Here is a 20,115-nt window from a genome sequence, read left to right on the forward strand (position 1 = left end):
TTTCTCTGTTTGACTTATTTCACTCAACATAATACCCTCCAGTTCCATCCACGTCATTGCAAATGGCAAGATCTCATTCCTTTTGATGGCTGCATAATATTCCATTGTATATATATAAGGGGTGCCCCATCTTTAGAGCTTCTCCAGCTATTGTTGCTAGCCCCCAGCAGCCCTGCAGGGACCCCTCCCCTTAATTACTCTCACTGTGGTCAGCATGTCCAGTGCACTCTACACAGAATCCAACAGTGGCCAGAACCTTCTCTGTCAAGGGCACCGCCCTCTCTTTAGCAGTGGGGCGGGGCTGGCATGTCTTGGATTTCTGCTTCCCAGGAGGAAACGGGATGAGAAACGAACCTCCTGGGACTGTTGTTACATGATGTCTGACAGCTGTCCCGTGAAGCGTCTGGTACAGGACAGGGGCCGCCCTGGCCTGGCCTGGCCCGCACGCCCACCCTCCCCATCTGGGCCCATCAGGGATGCTCAGTCCTGCTCAACAAATGAAGGCTGGGCTGTGGAGGCTGGAAGACGGTGCCCGATGTGGCCTTTCTTTCCTTCCCTCTACTTTTTTTTTTTTTTTTTAAGAATTTTTAAAGATTTTATTCACTTATTTGAGAGAGAAAAAGCATGAGCAGGGGGAGGGGCAGAGGCAGAGGGAGAAGCAGACCCCCATGGAGCAGAGAGCCCAATGCAGGCTCGATCCCAGGACTCTGGGATCATGACCTGAGTCGAAGGCAGACGCTTAACTGACTGAGCCACCCAGGTGCCCCTTTTTTTAAGGTTTTATTTTTAAGTCATCTCTACACCCAAGGTGAGGCTCAAACTCACAACCCCAAGATCAAGAGTCTCATGACAGCAAGGCGCCCCTCCACTTTTTTTTTCTTTAGGTCAGAATAATAATATGACAAGTTTAGGGGGAAAGAAATTACAGCTGAGCCTACTTATCTACTCCATTCCCATCTTTCCTTATACAGATGCTGTGTTACAACCAGCAGGTATATGTAAGCTGTCTTTCCTGCCTTTCAAACATTCAGCAGCACGTCATCAGTCTCTGCTCCGGCTCCAGTTGCCGCATGTGTCCCCTCCCGTGGCTGAGCCACCACTGGCATGACCACCTGCCACGCTACTGTGGGGCATCCAGGCCCCTCAGCTTATGCTATTAGAGAGGGTCTCACGGCAAATCTCTCTGGACGTGTGATTTCCCTACATTCAGGGTTAATTCTTTAGACAGTCTCAAGAATTCCCGGGTCAGCAGGCAGTGCCACGGCTAGGCGTGGACGTGCGCAGCCACACTGCTTTGCCCAGAAGTGGTGCCGGTGTCTACGGCCCGCACACCAGCTGGTGGCGGGCCGGCTGACGGGGCCGGCCCCTGCTCGGTACCTTTCTGTGAGCTGCACCTAGGCCCTGGAGCGGACATGATCGAAACATGTGGGTGAGCTGGTGCGATCCCCCCTTCCACCCTGCACCAGGCGCACCTGGATGAATAGCTTCCTACACGTGCGGCGGAGGCGGCGCGGAGAGCAACCTGCATCCCTGCGTACTTACGACGTGGAGCTAAACCCAAGCCCCTCAGGCCGAGTCAAGCACGCTCCCATCCCCCACCACGCCACAGGGTACAGCCGTCCCTAATGGTCTCCAGCCCAAGATCTGAGGAGCACGACAGAGCTGACTGGGGGAGAGTGGAGACACTGCGCTCCACCAGCCAAGAGGGTCTGCCCCAGAGGTTCCGGATGCAGCGGCCGCAGGACCCTAGGAGATAGGCAGTGTGGGTCCCTCTCCAGAGGAAAAGACTATTCCAGGTGTGATTTTTCTTTCTTTGGAGTTAACTTCAGCTGCCAACAAGCAGACACCAGACATGGCCCCAAGTGCCTCCAAGTTGGAGTAATGGAGACACGTGTGTGCTAACACGGCAAAGGCTCTGGGTCACTATGATGGGAGGCTGGAAACAGGAAGAGGGAAGGCAGAGCAGGAAAAATGCCCAGGGCTACCATTTACGGAGTGGGCTCTCTGTGCCCGGCGCTCAGCTAAGCATAAAATGTCCTTATGATGTTTACTCCTACAACAAGCCTAGGAGGAGGCATGCTGAGTTGAACAGTGTCCCCCAAACTCATGTCAAACCAGAACTTCAGAATCTGACCTTAATTGCAAATAGGGTCTTTGCAGATGCAATTAGTTAAGATGAGGTCATAGGAGACTAGGGAGGGCCCTAAATCCAATGACTGGAGCCTTTATTAGAAAAAGGAGAGACACAGAAGCAGCCATGGGGGGTTGGAGGCAGAGACTGAACTAAGCCAGTGACACCAAGGATGACCAGCAACCACCAGATGCCAGGAAGCAACACGGAGAGCCTTGTCCTCAGAGCCTCCAGAAGGAGCCAACCCTGCCAACCCTTCTGCTTTGGACTCCTCCTGACCTCCTCCTCCTGAGAAAGCACGTTTCTGTTGTGTGAAGCCACCCAGTGTCTGGTCCTTTGTACCGGCGGCCCTAGGAAGCTAACACAGGAGAGGGCGCATGGTCATCTGCATGTCACAGATGAGGGAACGAGACCTGGGGGCTAAATCGCTGGTCCAAAGTTACTCTGCTTCTAGGTGGCAGAGTTGGGATGAGAACCCCAACCTAACGGACTCAGGGAAGAAGACATCATCACGGTGACCAAAACCAACAATGAATTACATATACGTAGCATCATCCTATCCCAGGTATCCATTCATTCCGTTCCCCTAAACCTATGAAGTTGGCACTGTGATTATCCCCACTTTACAGACGAGGAAGCAGAGACACCTAAAAGGCTAATGCACTTGTCTAATGACAAGAACTGGTAAGAGACAAAACAAACAAGCAGCAAGAGAGAAAGAAGCCGTAGCTGGCGGCTCAGCTGGTGGAGCACGAGAGCCAGCACCCCCGGGGGGAAACAGGAGGCTGGGCTGGCCTCACCGTCCGTCCAGGCCTCATGGATTGAGGCCTTCTGCCGGAACTTCTCTGCCAGGTGGTCGAGCCGCTCCAGCCTCCGGATCTCATTCAGCAGCCACTCCTCGTAGCCCTTCTCCGCCTGCTCTAGGCAGCCCCAGGCATTGTTGATGTCCTGTAGGGATGGGAGGCACAGGGTCAGCCCCTCCTGGCCCCCGAGACCCACCACAGCTGCCCCATGCCTTCTAGAAGAAGCCCCTTCCCCATCTCAGCCACGCCCACCCAGCCCCACACTGGTGTTTCCCAGGCTCCTGGGCACCAGGCCTCCTGGGCTGGGAGTGAGGCCCCAAGTCCACAAGGGCCACCCAGCTATAGGGCTTTGGGCGTGCAGCTCTGTGCGGAAAGAGCCCGAGGCCCTCTGTGGCCCAGGATGCTGACCAATCACAGAGAATGTAGGGCCAGCCAGGGGAAAAGAGCAACAATTGAATGAGGCAAGCAGGCATGGGAGCCTCCCAGGCTCCCCACATCTCTGGATCTGCTCATGAGCTCTGGGCAGTAGCCTGGAGCCTGCAGAGACCCTGGTCCGGGCGAGCTGGCCAAGCATCTGAGGACAGTGACAGCTGCTGAGCACAAACCCACAGCCCTTCAGACAGAGAGCCACCCACAGGGTCGCTCCTACAATTAGTACAGGGTGCCCGCTGGGCAGATAGGGGCTGAACCGGCCTGCATGCCACCTGGAGGCCCCGGGGACGGGCTACATCCACCCAGGAGGAGGGGGCTCTTCTAACTCACACAGAGCACCCTCTGTTAGCAGGGGCTCTAGCCACCTAAAAGTTGCTGTTTTAGCCTGGAATCTGTAAAAAGACAGCCACTTTCCAAAGTGCAGATACAATGGCCAGAGCTCTTTCCTCTCCTCCAGGGTCCCCTGGGATCCCGCCTCCTTCCAACGGGCTTTGCCTGTCCCCGGCCCCTCCCGCCTTATATGCCCACGCCTCCTCATGACTTCTCATTTTAAAGGGCAAAAGCTCTATCTTGGTGAATTCTTAAATTTTCTTTTGCATGCTTCCCTGGCTCATAACATTTCTTCCCAAGTCTGAGGACAAGGTAAGCGGGAAGCAGTAATAACTTAAGTAACCTAAATGAAGAGAATTTAACAACTCGGAAAGCCATTCACAATATAATTTTAATTTTTTTTAAAAAAGCAACTTATCAAATAACATGCTTTAGGATTTCCTTAAAAATTATATTTACATAGACTAAAAGAATATTTTCCAAAAATCTTTTCTTTTTCTTAAGGAGGCTCTGTGCCCAGTATGGAGCCCAACTCGGGGCTTGAACTCACGACCTTGAGATCCAGTCCTGAGCTGAGATCAAGAGTTGGATGCCCAACCAACTGAGCCACCCTAACATTTTTTAAGTTGATATTGGGTAATTGAGATTGAGTAATTTCTATTTTCTGTATTTTGCCTATTTGTATCTTTGAAATATCCAACCAAAAAAAAAAAATCCATCACATTTTTTGTATGGTAATACACTTTTTTTAAAGTGCTTAAAAAACATTCCACGGCAATAAAAAATTATCTTAATTGCTATTGAATCGAGCCCTGTTTGGTTCAATATGTCAAGAGGCATTTTGTTTGCCAAGATGGTTTTCTGAGGGGTGGGGGAGAAGGTGGTGCTGGGGGGTCCAGGTGAATATTCTGGGGTCTGGCAGGGCAAGTCGGGCCTGGAATAGTGGGGGGTGTGGGGGTTGAGCCTGGGGGGCAGGCAGGGGAAGACATGTCCTGCCCTGACCGGGAGCAGCTTGGGGCTGGAGGCGGCGGTCCAGCCTGGGGTGGCGGGGGGGGCGGGGAGGGCGGCGCTCACCGAGACCATCCTGCCCTCAGAGGGCATGAAGGCAGGTCGGTTGCTGAGGCGCAGCTTGGTCTGCAGCGTGTTGAAGTTGATCTCCAGCTGGCACTTCTCCTGCACTTTGGGCGGTTTGTGCAGGCGCCGGTAGTCCCGGAAATCCTCCAGCTTCTGCTGCATGGCGTGCATGGTGTTCTCCGGCGCCCGGTTCTCCAGCCACGGGATGGTGCGGCGGATCCACTCCAACAGCTGGAGGGCGGAAGGGGTGAGGATGCTGGGAGCGGGGGCAAGGGCTGCTTCCCTCTCCTCCTAATGGCCGTTTGGCCCTTCCCACGCTGTGGAAGCTGGGGGGAGGGCTCTCCTGACAGCACACTCTGTCCCAACTGCCACTCCCCAGCCACAAGGCCAGGTTCCAGGGTGCTCCTTCATGCAGCCTGGCCACCAGCCTCCTCTCTGCTAGGGGAGGAGGCTAACTCCACCTCCCTGCTCTGCCAGACCTGGTGGGAAGTCAGCGCGACTAGGAGCAGACCCGAGCTCTGGTTCCAGCTCTACCACCCGGCTGGGCCTCCGTGTCCTCATCCGTACCAGGGAGGGGTGCACAGTTGTTTCTCGAGGCCCTTGTCACCTGGCCATCTAGAATTCTAGAATGAGGATCTCTGACTCAAAAGGGAAGAGGCCGGCTTCTGGGGCACAGGCAGGGAACAGCCTGGGTAAGGTGATGACAGTGGAGAAGCTGCGGGGGGAGTGTTGGTGGTCACAGGAGGCAGAACGAGCGCCTGCAAGGTACCAGCCTGTCCCCCAAACGAACTCACTGGCATAATGACGGGGACCCCATGGGGTTAGGTGCTGTGAGCCTTCCCCAGGCTGCAGAGGGGTGACCGAGCACCGTGAGGTGCCAAGGTGAGGAGGCTAGAATGGAAGAGCAGGGATTAAGCCTGGCACCTGGGTTCTTAGTATGCTGGATGGCAGATCCACCAGAGGCTCAGAAGGCTGAGTTCTTTTAAGGAAGAAGCAAGTGGATCCCTACAGCATCTGCTCCTGGCTCAAAGCCTAAAGTGACCCAAATAGAGTCAATGGCGAAACCCAGAACAGCAGACCCAGCGCTATCTCCTCCTGTCCCCTGGGTGGGCCCAGCTGCTAAGCTAGCTTGAGCCAGCACAGGTCCCTCTCCAGGTCACATCCTCGCAGAACCAGGCGTCCTCCTTTTCTAGGCCAAGCCTCTCACAGAACAACAGTATACCAGGCTAGAAAGGCCCCTGAGATCTCTTTCTTGGCTTAGCTCTCACTTGAGAAGTTAAAAAAAAAAAACAAGACCCAGAGAGGTGCAGAGTTTGCCAGGCTCACTGTTTGTTGGTGAGAGAAAAAGCCAGGGACTCGGCTCGATTGGCGCCCCCCTCTGCCTCCTGGGAGAACGAATGGGTGAGGAGTGGAAGCTTCCCTGGATCTGCTGTGCTGGGACCAAGGACTACACCCAGCCTCAGACTGTGCCCCAGGGGCGGGTTTGGGGGGACAGGTTCTGGGGGCTCCCTCTTCCCCCAGGGTGGGGTAGCAGAGCCTGGCTGGAGCCGGGCCAGGAGAACCCAGGAGGTACCCACATCGCTGGCCAGCTTCTCATAGTCTTCCATGAGCTGCTCGTTCTCCTGGTTGACGGCCAACACCTTGCAGATGCGATTGGCTGCTGTCTCCGCCTGGCAACAAGAAAGGTGGGGAGGGGGTGCTCACGGTCAGCCCTGGGTAGCAAGAGCTCTCACCCCTGCAGCTCCACGTGGCAAGAAGGCAGCTCTCAGGGCTTCGAATCCACCGCCTCCTCGCCAGCTTCTGCCAGCCCACGCTGGGTCCCACGGATCAAGGGAGCCCAAAGAGAGATCTTGGTGGCTGAACTGGGGGCCCCTGGAAAAGGACCTGAGTTTGAGGCCAATCATGCATGTTGGGAAGACACTAATGTGATGACTGATACAATCAAAATGTTCAGGTAAAGAGGTGAGAAAATTCACGCCCAGCCGAGAATCCCAAGTGGAGGCTCAGGCTCTCAGGCTGAATTGGCCAGGATCTTGGGAGATGCAGAAATTCAAAGCTGGGAGTCTGGAATAAGGTGCCTAGTGAGAAGCAGCAGGGCCTCTCAGGATCCCTACAGAATCTGCTCCTGGCTCAAAGCCTAAAAAGAACATCAGAGAAGGCTCGGAGACCCTCTACGGCATGAAGGTGAGATATAGGACCAACCCAGAACAGGCAGAACATCCAGAAAGCTAGGCGCCTGTGGGAAGGCTAAGTGCGGGTCTTGCGCTGAGGGAGTGCTAGGCTAGCAGATGCCCCACATGGGTCCTGGTGACGAGAGGAATGAGAGAGGACTAACTGGAAATCAGAGGCAAAGGCCCAGAAACTCCAGGGGACACTGCCTTCTGGGGCCATGGAGGGCACTGTGGACCCAACACCAGCAAGGGCCACATGTCCCTATATCACCAGGCGCTCCGGTAATTTTTAAAATCTATCTTTTCACATCATGACCCAACTACAAGGGGAGGGGAACTCAAAGCCTTTTTGGGGGTCCTGGGATAGAAAGACAGCCTAGGGGTGGGAGCAGATAATGCCGATGAAAAGACAGATATGCATCCTGGGGCCCTAGAGAAGGGTGACCCTGCAGATGACAAGGGCTTAAGGGACAGAAAGATGGGACCTCACAACTGGTTGATGAACAAGACAAAATGAGTTTTTATGGCAGCAAGATAAACAGAGGCTAGGCATAAGGAAGAATTTCCTGAGAATGAGGGTGCTTTGAACTGAAAAGAAATAATTAAGATGTAAATTTTTTTTTTTTTTGCAGAACTTTTCAAATAGGATACATACCCACTGATTCATGTACTGGGAGGGCCTGCTGGGATGTGTGTGTGTGAGGGGGCAGAATGAGGTCAGCATAAAGGTCCTTTTAAAGCTCAAAGTCAAGAGATCGCACCTCTAGGGTGAGGTGTCAGAACAAGGAGGCCTCCACCAGGTCCAACTGTGGGAATGGCCAGAGGGTCTCCAAGACAGGATGGGTGCTTTGAGTCCCAGGTCTCAAGACACTGAGGCAAGGAGCCCCATCCTTAGACCCTCACCCCTCTGCCCTCCAGCCCAACTCTGCCCTGGAGATGCCATGGCCACTTTTCATGAAGAACTCCTGATTGATCATCCTTCCTCTTAAAAACCAACAGGTAACTACAGGGAATCCCAAAAGGTGACAAGGAGGGAAATTCCTTCCCTGTGGGGCCCTGGAAAGAGCAAGGTCATAGGGAACAGGCCGACATGCCCCACGAGGAGGGCTGGGGGTAGCAATCCACCTGAAGTCACTAGGGCCACTTCCCTTGAAGGCTGGGGAGAGGGACCCGGGGGAGCCAGTGGTCTCTGTACTGACATAGGTAAGCTATGTCCAGCATGGTGACCAAGTGGGTAAGAATCAGAGATGGCCACGCATCACAGGCAAGTAGCAGTTACCACTGATACCATAACAAGGATACCATGTATCATTACTGTGATGTTTCATGGATAAAGCCCTCCTTGGCCTTGTTACCCTCCTGATTCATCTTGAAATCCTGGGCTCAGTGGTCCTAAGCTTTGACTTGCGTTCACTTTGTCAAACCGGCAGACTGAATGAGGCCTGTGTTTGTGGAATTTTAGGAGATGGATCCTGGGAGCCTCCCTCGGGAGCCCCGCCCATCCCCCCGGAGCCTGCTGCCTGTTCCAGGGTCAAGGCAGGCTCCTTTGGATGAATCTGGGGGACTTCCCCAGTGGCCCACCTGGGGATTTTTCACAGAGACCCGCCTCTTTCCCAAGCCTGCAACTCAGCCTGCCCATGCCCAGGTGGCTTCACCCGGAGAGACTGAGAAAACCGATCATTATAACCAGGATATCTGCCCTTGGAAAGAAAGCACAGGCACCACAGAAGAAGAGTACTTTCTTTAGAAACGGCAATGGCCCATCTGCAAACTCCACCAGGGGTGCCTCCGCCCTCAAGGGACAGCCCCGCTCCCACAGTTCCCTTTAGGAAAGAAGCAGGCTCCTGGAATCCTGATTTAATTTCAGGGAAAAAAAAAAAAAAAGACAGGTAGAAAGTTCAAGACCTTGACCCGTTTCTTTCGCTCACTGTGTAACTCCCCCTGCAGAAGCCTACAAGGTGACACCTGCTTCCACATTGGTCCCTTTACAAAGAAGGGTTTGGTCATCCACCACCCCCAGCCCAGGAGGCCACAGAGGCCATGCAGGGAAGTAAGACCTTTGGGACATACCTGCTGAGGTGGAAGGCAAGTGAGACCCTTGGCCGGGGGGGGGGCACTGATGCCTACCCCAGTTGTCCCACTTTCTAGTTTTCTAGAAATTGTTTCTCCTGTGGCTACAAGAACTCCATCACTACAGGGGATTTAGGAGAGAGGTACCCAGAACCACCAAGTCATGAAGACGGCTCAAAGGAGAGATTTGTTCTAGGGGAGGAAAGATTCATTCTCTGAGAGAAAGAGAAATTGAAGCACCATCAGAACACTGACCCTTCCTGCAAGAGGAGGGCTGCTTTGGAACCGAGAAGAAGAACCAGACTGCCCAGCCTTTCTGATGTTAACAGAATTTGCATGAGATAAAGGACATAAGCACAAATATCATTAATGGGCTAAGAAAATATTTTTAACACTAGGCAAAAGGATTACTCCTAAATGCCAAAGGAAGACTTCTAGAAATTTGTGTTTACCTTCCCTTGGTTTGTTTTTTCATGACTTACTTTAAGTTATATTATTATACAGCTTAACACAGAACGATCTGTTTGGTTTTATAATAGTGTTGTTTTTCCCAAGTTAGGGACTATTATTCCTGGAGTACTAACAACTTAGCTATCCCACATGAAACTCAGCTATCCCAATCCAGGCTGCTACTCTAACAAGCAACGTCAAATTCGTTGGTCCAGGTAGTTAATTAAGGTGACGTCTAACATCCAAATGTGGCCAAATGACGCACAATGGCTCTGTCACCCACCATCCACGGGCATTCACGTGAATGCCACCAAAATGTCATCTGTGACCGTTTTAGTCAAAAATTTCCCAAATCTACCTAGGATTGCCCATTTCCTTCCTCCCACAGCTCAGCCCTTCCCTGTGTCTAAATCAGCACCCAGCCCCGGTGTCCCCGCCAGCGGGGCCCGTGGGCAAAGGGGCTCAGCTCCCCACCTGCCATCTCCCGCTTCCCCTGGGTGCCTCGCTCTGGGCAGCGGGAGCGCCCCGGCCAGCAGGGCTAACGCGCCCTCCCCTTGCAGCTGTCACACCTCCAAGCTGTCACATACGCCGTGACTGCCTTCCCCACACTTGCCACCTCTTCACTTGAGGGCCCCTACTCAACCCTGAAGACCCCCAAGCTCAAGTTCAAGAAAGCACGCGTGTTGTGCAGCCCTGCAGCCCTCCAGCCTGCCCCTCCCCCGCTCAGTCTGCAGCAAAGCGGGCACTGACTGGACCGCAGCCATTGTTGGCTTCTAGGTGTAAGGGCTTCCCCCAGATGGACCGTGAATCCCTTGAGGGCAGGAATGGGGTTGCTTTCCCGCAGGAGGTTCACGATGTGAAAAAAGCAACCGACGGGCCAGAGAGATGCAAACATCACCATCTGCTCCTGAAAGCATCCAGAAACACCTACAGCAGAGCTAGTCTGTGCCTTAGATGGTTATTTCTCACGATCGTTCCCAATAGACCATGAACTTTAAAGCACAAACTACATAAACAAAATCTGGTGCTTTCTGTTGATTCTATATCGACACGGGGGAAGAGGAGGGGAAAAGGAAACTGAGAAAGAATCAGAACCCAAACCAACATGTCCAACAGAAGTCGGTCCTCGTCCGACAAGGAAAACCAACGACGTGCACTTGCGTGCCATACGCCTGTACGGGTACGTGGACTACTTGGCACGCTCGCGCGCACGCGTGTGGACACGTGTGTGCATGCAAGGCACTCCGCTGCCTTTCTAGTTCCACTGTCCAAGGCTTGACAAGAGGAAGACAGTGGTGGGGGTGGAGGGCCCTGGGCATGGGTTTCAGCATATGTCCCCCGGCTGGCACGAGACATGGAGACGGTCAAGACAAGAAGAGTGTGTGAGTCTGAAAGAACCCTCCTTCTTCCATAGGAGAGGGCGAAGCTTCCCCTCCCCCCGCCCCGGCCCGCTTGGCTCTAAGCAGTTGCCTGGATCCTTAGAAGCGTTCCGGGACGACTCTGGGAGAGGCTCTCGACCCAGGACATGAGAGGCACACCACCCTTCCCCACCCCCAGCCCCACACTGGTGACCTTGTCCTTGAATGTGGACAAAAAGAGCGTGAAATGGTTGCAACAAGGATGAGAGGGAGGGAGGAGGGCATGGGGGGAGGTGGCATGAGGTCTGGGAGGGAGGAAAGCAGGCTGCTCCATGCACACGCACATACGCACGCACGCGTGCGCGCACACACACACACTCCCGTCCGAGCACCATCATCAGCCAGGACACAGGGAAGGCCAGTGTCAGCAGGCATGAAGCCCAGGACAGAACCCTTGGAGGAGCAGGGGAGGGAGGGGAAGAGCTGGAAAGAGGAAACCCCCACAGCAGAGCGCCCTCTAGCTACGGACGCAGGCAAGCGGGCCCTCTGTTGGTTATCAGGGCTGGGGGCCCGCCCCCGAAGTAGACAGATGCTGCTCACAGCCTGGCTGAAAGGTTGGGGGGTCAGAGGGGCCAGAAGAAGCTGGCAAGACAGCAGCAGTGGAGGCGGGACAGAGAGAAACAGGAAGCAAGAGGCAGACCAGAGAAGAGGTTGGAAGGGGCGGGAGATCTTGGGGGGGCCAGGACACCTGTGAGGAAGCCTCCACCCGGGACAGCTCTCCTGTCTCCGTGCCAACGAGGCGAGGCCCGGAAGGAAGGCGGGGAGGGTTCTGGGTGCCCATCCAGCCAGGGAACAGGGCTGCCGCTAGCCCATACGGTGTTTCTGTGGGATGGTTTAAAGGCGCCTCTCCCCAAGGCACTTCTAATGGAAAACTATCATACTGATAGGTTAGGGCCTATTTTTCCTGCCATCTGCAGGAAATATTCACACCTCCATGGTCTATGGGGCACCCATGGCACCCTTGTGGAGTGTGCAGCCTGCACCACGCCCATGGCAGGCCTGGCTGGGAAGGGCGCTGAGCCTCTGGCCTGGATACCAGGGAGAAGGCAGGAAGATTTCCCCCTGCCTCTCCTGCTGGGTAATTTCAGAGGGTGGTCTTGCCTAAGCGGGAAGGAGAGAACACAAAGGGGTCCTGGATGTTTCAGGGAGTAGTCAGGAAGCACAGCCAGGAGTTGTGCCGCTTGGGATAAGGGCCCTTGACTCAGGATCCAGGGAAGGAGCTGAGACCACAAGCTCCCTTCTCATCTGTGGCCTCCACTAAGCCCAGCGTGTACGCACAGAGACACAGGGGGCCAGCCAGAGGCTGGGGCTCTCGGGCGTCTTCAGGTGTCCTGGCCAAGGTTCAGAGAACACAAGAGGCACGGGGCCTTCTCAAGTCCCTCCTGTCACTGCAGGGGCCGTGGCCCCCCGGGACTGTTGCTGGAGCATCCCAGGAGGATGGAAGAGGTGGGCGGAGGGTGGCAGGGAGAGCGGGCGAGGCCGAGGGAGAGCTCACCTTCTGCGCACCCAAGAAGGCGTGGCAGTGACATGAAACAATAGGTCACATGGCCTTCCCATCCAGCCTTAGCGTGCCTATACATCTGCACAGAGAAGGAGAAGAGGTTGAGAGGAGAAAGGGGGGCGGCAGCAGCACAGAATAAACCCAAACAGCCGTGGTGGCCAGAGAGAACACAGGATGGTCGCAGAGACAGCAAATGAGGGGATGGGCAGAAAGAGGAGAAATGAGATGGTGCGAGGAGAAAGTGGTGGGGAGGGGAGAGCACAGACTGAGACAGGGAAGGGGGAGAGAGAGCAGAGGGGAAGGCTGGGCAGAGGTGCAGGGAGCACCCCCATCATGCATTTGGAGACAGGTCACTCAGACTCCATGCGGAGGGTGGGAAATCTGCCTGAGCACATCCATGTGATGGGACAGGTGCTCGGCCCGAAACCACGAAGGCCCGGCCTGTTGTGTTTCCAGGGTCCTGCCTGTGAGAGGGGTCTAGGAGAGGGGCTTCTGCTCCCTGAGCTAAGCCTAGTAACAAAAATATTCAAATCTTCAATGTCTGCAGTGTGAATGGGTGCTCTTTAGTTGTGGTACCCTTGTGCAGTGCGGAACCTCCACAACTGGACTTTAAACTCAGGCCTCCCTGAGCAAAACTGAGCCAGAGCATTTGAAGGGGCTCACAGCTGCCCACCTCCCCCCTCCCCCCGCACTCCAAGGGGTTGTGCTTATGTCTGTGAACACAGAGTGCAGAGTGACCCCACATGCGGGTCCCAGGCAGGATATAGAAGGATATAAAAGGCACCAGGGCCCAAAAAAGCTGTGGACAGATTTGCTAAATCATGCCCGTGACTGGGAGAAAGGTGGGGGCTTCGTGACTCCTTTGTAAAATAGGTCAGTGGAGACAGGAGATGCCTCCCCAGGGGAAGCCCCGCGGCTCTGTGAAAGCCTGTAGCTTCAACAAAGGTGGGCACAGAGGGGCTGTTGCCCACTGTGCCTCCCAGGTGTCCAGAACCCCCAGCCTGATTTCACACATGCAGCTCTTCCTGCTCAAGCCGGGCCTCTGGGCCCCAGAAGGCGAGCTCTAGCCCAGGCTTCTCAGAGACTGTAGAGGAAGAGGAGAGAAGGAGCGGAGATGCAGGGTGGGAGAGAGCCGAGCAAGAGCGTGCGCCACGTTGGCACCGGGAGCTAACTCTACCAAAGAGACAGACCATCCGGACCCTGTTGCCAGGGAGAGGCGGGTGGGGTGGGGGTGCATGGTTTGGGGCTCGGCATCAGGTGTGCTGCGAGACGAAGGAGCAGGGGGCCCCAGGTACCTTCTGGGCTCCAGAGAAGGCATGGTAGAAGCTGGACACGTAAGTCATGATGGCTTTCTCATCTGGGCGGGCGGTTCCGACGATGTCTGTCAAGAAATATCTGGAGTTAAAAGCCAGCTGGCGAACACGTGATGCACTTCCTGATGTGACTTGGAAAGAAGTTTACAGAACGTCCAAGTCTTCTTGCCCAAATGCTGAGCCTGAATCCTACCCGCTTCTGGCATCAACCTCCACTTACAGGAATAGAAGAGGTAGAGGGAGCAGAGAAACAGTGTCCCAAGGAAGCAAACGACAAACCCAGAATAAGGAACGTTCCACGAGCAGCTGGCCCCGTTTCTGCAACAAGTTCAGTGGCAGGAATAAAAAGGAACGGAGGGAGGAGGGGGGTGCTACAGACGGGAAAAGACAGAAGAAACAGAACAACTAAATGCTACGTGCAGACTTATTGGGAACCTGATTAAAACAAACCAACTCTCGAAAGAACCAACTGGGGAAATTTTATTTTGAATTGGGCAGTAGATATATCAAGGAATTAGTCACCTTGCTAGGTATGAAATTTGTTTTACGGTTACATAAGAAGATATCCAAATTTTTAAGTATGTATTCTGAAGTATGTAGTGGTGAAATGCTGTGATGTCTGGGATTTGTTTTAAAATATTTCAACTAAGAAAACAAAAGGGGAAAAAAGTGGCAAAATCTAATTGTTTCTTTGGGATGATGGCTATATGGAAGTTTATATACTATTCTTCCTGCTTTTGCACAGATTGGAAAATGGTCCCAGACAGACATTGTCACCAACTATCATCTCTCTCTCCTAGTCACCTAAGGGCCCAGTCATCTTTCTAAAAAGTCACTTGCTTTTCCATAAATGCTGGATATCCCCTCCCTTTCCCCTACAAGTTAGGTGTGGATATAGACCCCAAATTCCTAACCACCCCTGCGAAGTACTCATCACTGAGAGCTCTCTGTGAATGCACATGTTAATAGACTTCTCTTTGCTTTTCTCTTGTTAATCTGTCTTTTGCCAGTCTAATTTACAGGATCCCAGCTGGAGTGCCTAAGAAAGTAGGGGAAAAGAGTTTTTCCCTCCCCTACAACAAAGGAACACTGTGTTCCACCCCAGCACCCACCACCCCAGCTCCAAGACAGAAATAAGAACAGGCAGTTGATGCAGATCAGCCTCAAGGGCACCAGCTAGCCTCCCCTCCAAACGGCAGGGAATGAGGAATCCCTGATAGGCACGTGCCCCCCGGGGCTCCCCAGATGAGGTCGCAGAGCCAGGCCTCTTCCCCTCCCACCTCGGCCATTGGGGCCCACCCAGCTTGGTCACGGAGTGGGGGGTGGGGGGGATGAGGGGGGAGGGCAGGTGAGAGAAGAGCTGCAGGCACAGAAGGAAACACCTTTTACCTTCAGCATCCAACATCTTGGGGATGTCCAGGTACTTCTCTGCCACATCAAAGGCTGTGTTCAGATTTGTGAGTGGGTCGTCCTAGAGGAAGAAGAGGATGAAGGCATGGGGGGCCCAAGAAGCCACTGGTCACCCACACCTGGGTGATCAAAGACGGGGGTGCAGAGAGGATGTCTATGGCCCCCTGGTCCCCAGGGCCCAGCTCTGGGTGTACAAGGCCGGCTTCCCCTCTAGAGCTTGCTGGGTGGGCATTTAAAGTGCCATTTTTCCTCCTCAAGTCTCAGTTGGTCAGAGAAAGAGCGTGAAGCATACTGGCCTGCAGCCCAAGAAAGAACGGCTAAGAAGTACACACCGGGAGCAGTTCACAGGCCTGGGTGCTGCTCGTCTTGGCTCCTGGTTTCAGCTCTGCCAGGAGCCGGTGCGACTGCTCAGCAACCCACCCTTGGCTTCCCCTCTGCTATTTAGGAGTCGGACTAGGAGACCTCAAGCTGCTCGCATTCCATGAAATTTTGGGAGCTCCTTCAAACAGCCACAATTTGACTATTCTGACTTCTGCTACCATCTCCAGAACACAGACTGGGGACTGGGAAGGATGTGCAGAAAGCAGAGCCCATGGGCACCGTGGGTGGGAATGCAAGCTAGTGCAGCTGCTGGGAACACAGTATGGAGGGTCCTCAAGCAGTTAAACCTCGGCCTGCCTGCCATATGACTCAGCAGTCCCACTTCTGGGTATACAGCCCAAAGAACTGGAAGCAGGGACTCAAACCGATATCTGCACGCCCATATTCATGGCAGCAATTTTCACAAGAGCCACGAGGCAAAAATAATACAACTGCCCACTGACAGATGAGCAGGCAAACCAATGTGATGTCCATACAATGGATTATCATCCTGCCTTCAAAAGGAAGGAGATTCTGACACCTGCTACCACCTGGGTCAGCCTTGAAAACATTCGCTCAGGGAAATAAGCCAGACACAAATACTGTATGATTCACTTATACGAGACATCTAGGGTAGTCAAGTTCATTGAGTCAGAAAGTAGGATGGTGGCTGCCGGGGGAGTGGGGAGCGGGGCATGATGGTTTCATGGGTGCAGGGTCTCAGTTGTGCAGGACCAAGAGCATGGGAGACACGTCCCTGCCACCATCCTGTACACCTCAGCATGGCTCAAGTGTTTATGTCATACATGTTTTGTGTTTTTACATATGTTACATTTTATGTTTTACCAGAATTAAAAATTTTTTTTAACGTGGGGAAAAAAACCACTACATAGCAATGGGAGTTTCTTGTGGGTCCTCCCCCACTATTTCCTGGCTCCCCAGACTAACCTACAGCAACCTGGTTTTTCCAGCCCAGGACTCAGTGTCCCCGTTTGCAAAGACAAGAATCACAAAGTTACAAAGAAATAAATACATTCATCCAGGATGCTTTCAGGAAGAAACTGCTCAAAATAGAGAAGGTGGAGTCCTTCTGGGAAAGTTGCTGACAGCTTCCAGAATGATAAAAAAAAAACAATGCCAAGCAGTGAAAGTCACTTCCGTCCAGGGCCTCAAGCAGCCCTCAGGCCCCGGGCTACACCCGCCGGCCACACTCAGTTTCCAGGCACAGCCAGGCTCCCAGGCCCAGCTAAGGCCACAGCGGGAAGGAAGAGCATCCTGGCCAGAGCCCCACAGCTCTCCCCTACGTTCAAACGCCACTTGGCTCCAGCAACCTGTGCTTTCTGGAAAGCATCCATGGTTCAGTGGGACCAGGTCTGTGCTAGGATTTGGACTGGATTTTACTGATGCTACTGAATTAAGGAGAGGAGAGACAGACACAGTGAAACAGTGAAAAGACAAGACATGCGGGGGTGGGCAGCTGGCTGGGTAGCAAAGGGCCCTAGACTCTCACCTCCCAGAGGGCCAAGACCCTACACTCTGTGGCATGGGGGGAGGGACTGGAGAGCTACAGTCAGCAGGGCCCCTCTCTATATGGGGTGGCAGACAGCTATGGGTTAACCGTCTGTACCCCAGCACACGGACACAGGAACAGACACACGCACAACTATCACCTAGGTGCATCAGGCAAACAGTAAGGAGGTGTGTGATGATGTCTTTGAAAGAAAAAGATCGCCACCTCTAGGGTTTCCTGCCTCGGCTGTTTAATTCGGCCACACAGCGTTCGGGTAAGTCAGGGGGTTCTCAACCTGATTTTCTTCCTTGCGAGGCAGCTGAGCTGGAGTGCAGGGACCCTCCCACCCACTAAGACAGTGGCTTGGGAAGAGCTGGACCCCTGACCAAAGACATGTGCAGGGCCAAGCCATGGGCTTCTCTCCTTCACAAGGTGGGCCTGAGGGGGGTCCGGGTGGCTCAGTCAGTTAAGCGTCTGCCTTCGGCTCAGGTCATGATCTCAGGGTCCTGGGATCGAGTCCCACATCAGGCTCCCTGATCAGCGGGGAGCCTGCTTCTCCCTCTCCCATTTCCCCCTGCTTGTGCTCTCTCTCTCTCTGTCAAATAAATAAATAAAATCTTAAAAAAACAAACAAACAAAAAAACAAGGTGGGCCCGGGGCCCAGCCTCAGGCTTCGGCCTGGCTTCGAGTGACTGGAGGATATGGGAGTCTACTTCTTTTCTCCCCCACACCCTGGAAACTAAGGCCCTGACACCATGATGGACTTGCCAGAGCAGCTCCCGCACTGGCAACATCAAGCCTGGCCTCTGGGGGCACAAGCCAGGTGGGGGTCTTCACTGAACACTGTGTTCTCCAAGTGTCAGGGTCAAGTGGAGAAATGTAAGAACAGGCATTCCTAGAAGCTGCCTTGTCAAGAGATTCACGCACGGACCGGCAACATTCCAACTCGAGCTCTAGACCATCAGCTGAGGGTGTAGGGAGGGCTCCACGGGTGGCCTCTTGGCACCGGGATGGGCTCACAGGGAAGCTGGTGAGTGAGGTCAGAGTGGTCCCCGACAGGCCTCTCCAAGGTCTAGGCCAGCCCCGACACCAGAAGAGCTCCCACCGCCTGGTCTGCTCCTCAATACATACACATGCTCAGGAAAATCCCCCAGCGGCTTCAAGCCAAGAGCGTAAGTGAAATTAAGCAGTAGCTAAAGAAAATCCCCCAGCCAAGCTTCAGCAATGAGTTTGGTGGAAATCTGCTGGGACTGTACAGCAAGTCTTGGACCTGGATGGGAGCAAATGCCTCTAACATGCAATAGCTTAAATTGTGGAAGTACTATAACCATTTTATAAACCCCAGAAAATAGAAGGGGAAAACGTGAGTGAAGATCCCATCACCCCAACAACATGCTGCAGGGTTCTAATACGCTGTGGGCTATTTGGGTCAGCAAGAACATGCATGCTGTGCACACAGGGAACCCAAGTAGCCCTCATAGTGGAGTTGCTTTTCTCTGACTTCTACAGGCTGTCTCTGGGGCCAGTCTAAGGGGAATGACACCCCTGACCGTGGCCATGGGCTCTCAGAAGAGGGCCCCAGGCCTGCCCTTCTACCTCCCCCCTACCTGGCAGGGACCTGGCAGCCGGGAGCCACCGCACGTACCTTCCGCAGCTTCCCGTAGTCAATCAGCTCAGGCCGATGTCGGTGGATCAAGGCACAGAAGCCAAGGCCATCCTTCCAGCTGCCCGAGGGAGAGAGAAGGCGGGGGGCAAGCTGGTGAATGGGACTGGGCATTAACTAAGGGAAAGCTCTAAACGAGGATTGCAGGGGAGGGTCCTCCTTTTTTCCAGAGATGAACACACAGTGCTTCGGAGCAGGAGTGAGGAGAAGACAGGATGGGAAGCAGCATTTCTTCCTGCCGCAATCCCAGGCACTGGGGTCAAGATTTTGGGGGCCTGGCAAGTTGAGACACCTACCACATCCAACTCTACTCTCCACCAAGGTCTCCATCCCCTCCCCTTCTCTGCTCTGTTCCAGTGCCCCAGGCTGGAACTTTCTGGACACTCTCCTTGGGGAGCTTCCCAGCAGTTCGAGGAGCATCAACCGAAGGCTTATGTAGCAGCAGCTAGATCGAAGGCACCGCTGGGAGGGAAGGTGGCATCGGAGGGTCTGTGGCACCCGCCCCTCGAAAGCAACTTCTTCCCCAGGGACCTCTGCTCTGTTCTAGAGTTGAAACGAACCCAGCCAAAGGGGGCCGGAGGGTCTTGGGAGAACAGCCCAGGTTCTGCAAGAGCCCCTCAGCCCCCAGCCACTCACCTTATGTGGAAGTTCTGGATGTTGACGTTTTTGTAGGGGGCGGTCTTTCTCTGACACCACAAGAGTAGCCCTTCCTTCGCAGAAGTTTCTGTGAGGAGGGGGGCGGCAGGCAGAGAGGTCAGTGTGTGGGAAGCCCCACCCACTGTGCCCAAGGGGTCCATGCTCCGCCACACGAGGGGTCTATACAAAGACCCCTAGATGCCAACCCTGGGGCTACCAGGCCACTAAGTCTGTTTCCTCAACAAAGTCTGAGAAGTTATTTGAGAAACAAAGAAGCAAGTGAGGCAGCGTTTACGAGCTAGCCACATAACACACGTAAATACTGATCTAATGGCCTTTCAAACTTTCAGAATCTCTTCCCCATCCTTCCCTTTTATTCAAAGACAGGGAGCATTACAAAGTAAATCAGCAACCCATGTCAGGTCTATGTTTGACTGGCCCATGAAATCTGAAGTCCTGGGATCTCCGCATTGGGGTATTCAGGCGGTGTAGAGTGCACACAACCGTGGTGGACAGAAGCATTAGGATCATCTAAAAAATAAAGTTTCCTTATATTTAATGCATAGGTGGACGCCATTGCTGTATGTGTGAAGCAGACACATGTCTGTAAGGTAAAGCAGGTAGGCATCTGAGGGGACCGCAGGAGCTCCCTGCGCAGAAGGGCTGTAAACCACTCTGCCCCCATGTGCTCGCATCTGTGAACTGCAGAAATGGAACCCCAGCAAAGAGGGTTCATGGGTGATCTCATTTACTCTCAATTCACAAAATGGACTTTAAAATGACATGACATGATTTCTGCAAAGATAGTATTTCAAGCATAAGCAAACAATGAAAAAAATCAGC

General features: G+C 53.8%; 1 protein-coding gene across 1 annotated transcript in view; it reads right to left on the reverse strand.

Annotated features, from left to right (window-relative positions):
- Positions 1 to 2,728: 2,728 nt before the first annotated feature.
- Positions 2,729 to 20,115, reverse strand: part of LOC102741790 (alpha-actinin-1) — an 80,567-nt gene continuing 63,180 nt past the window's right edge. The window contains exons 5-11 of the mRNA XM_081830362.1: positions 19,273 to 19,360; positions 18,619 to 18,697; positions 15,083 to 15,164; positions 13,676 to 13,761; positions 6,348 to 6,440; positions 4,771 to 5,001; positions 2,729 to 3,079 (exon numbers count right to left, since the gene is read on the reverse strand). Coding sequence (XP_081686488.1) covers positions 2,744 to 3,079; positions 4,771 to 5,001; positions 6,348 to 6,440; positions 13,676 to 13,761; positions 15,083 to 15,164; positions 18,619 to 18,697; positions 19,273 to 19,360 — 995 coding nt within the window. The 3' untranslated portion in view covers positions 2,729 to 2,743. The remainder of the gene's footprint in view (positions 3,080 to 4,770; positions 5,002 to 6,347; positions 6,441 to 13,675; positions 13,762 to 15,082; positions 15,165 to 18,618; positions 18,698 to 19,272; positions 19,361 to 20,115) is intronic.

This window comes from Leptonychotes weddellii, chromosome 9 (genome assembly GCF_054177405.1).
Source record: "Leptonychotes weddellii isolate Sample4059 chromosome 9, ASM5417740v2, whole genome shotgun sequence".
Lineage (NCBI taxonomy): Eukaryota > Metazoa > Chordata > Mammalia > Carnivora > Phocidae > Leptonychotes > Leptonychotes weddellii.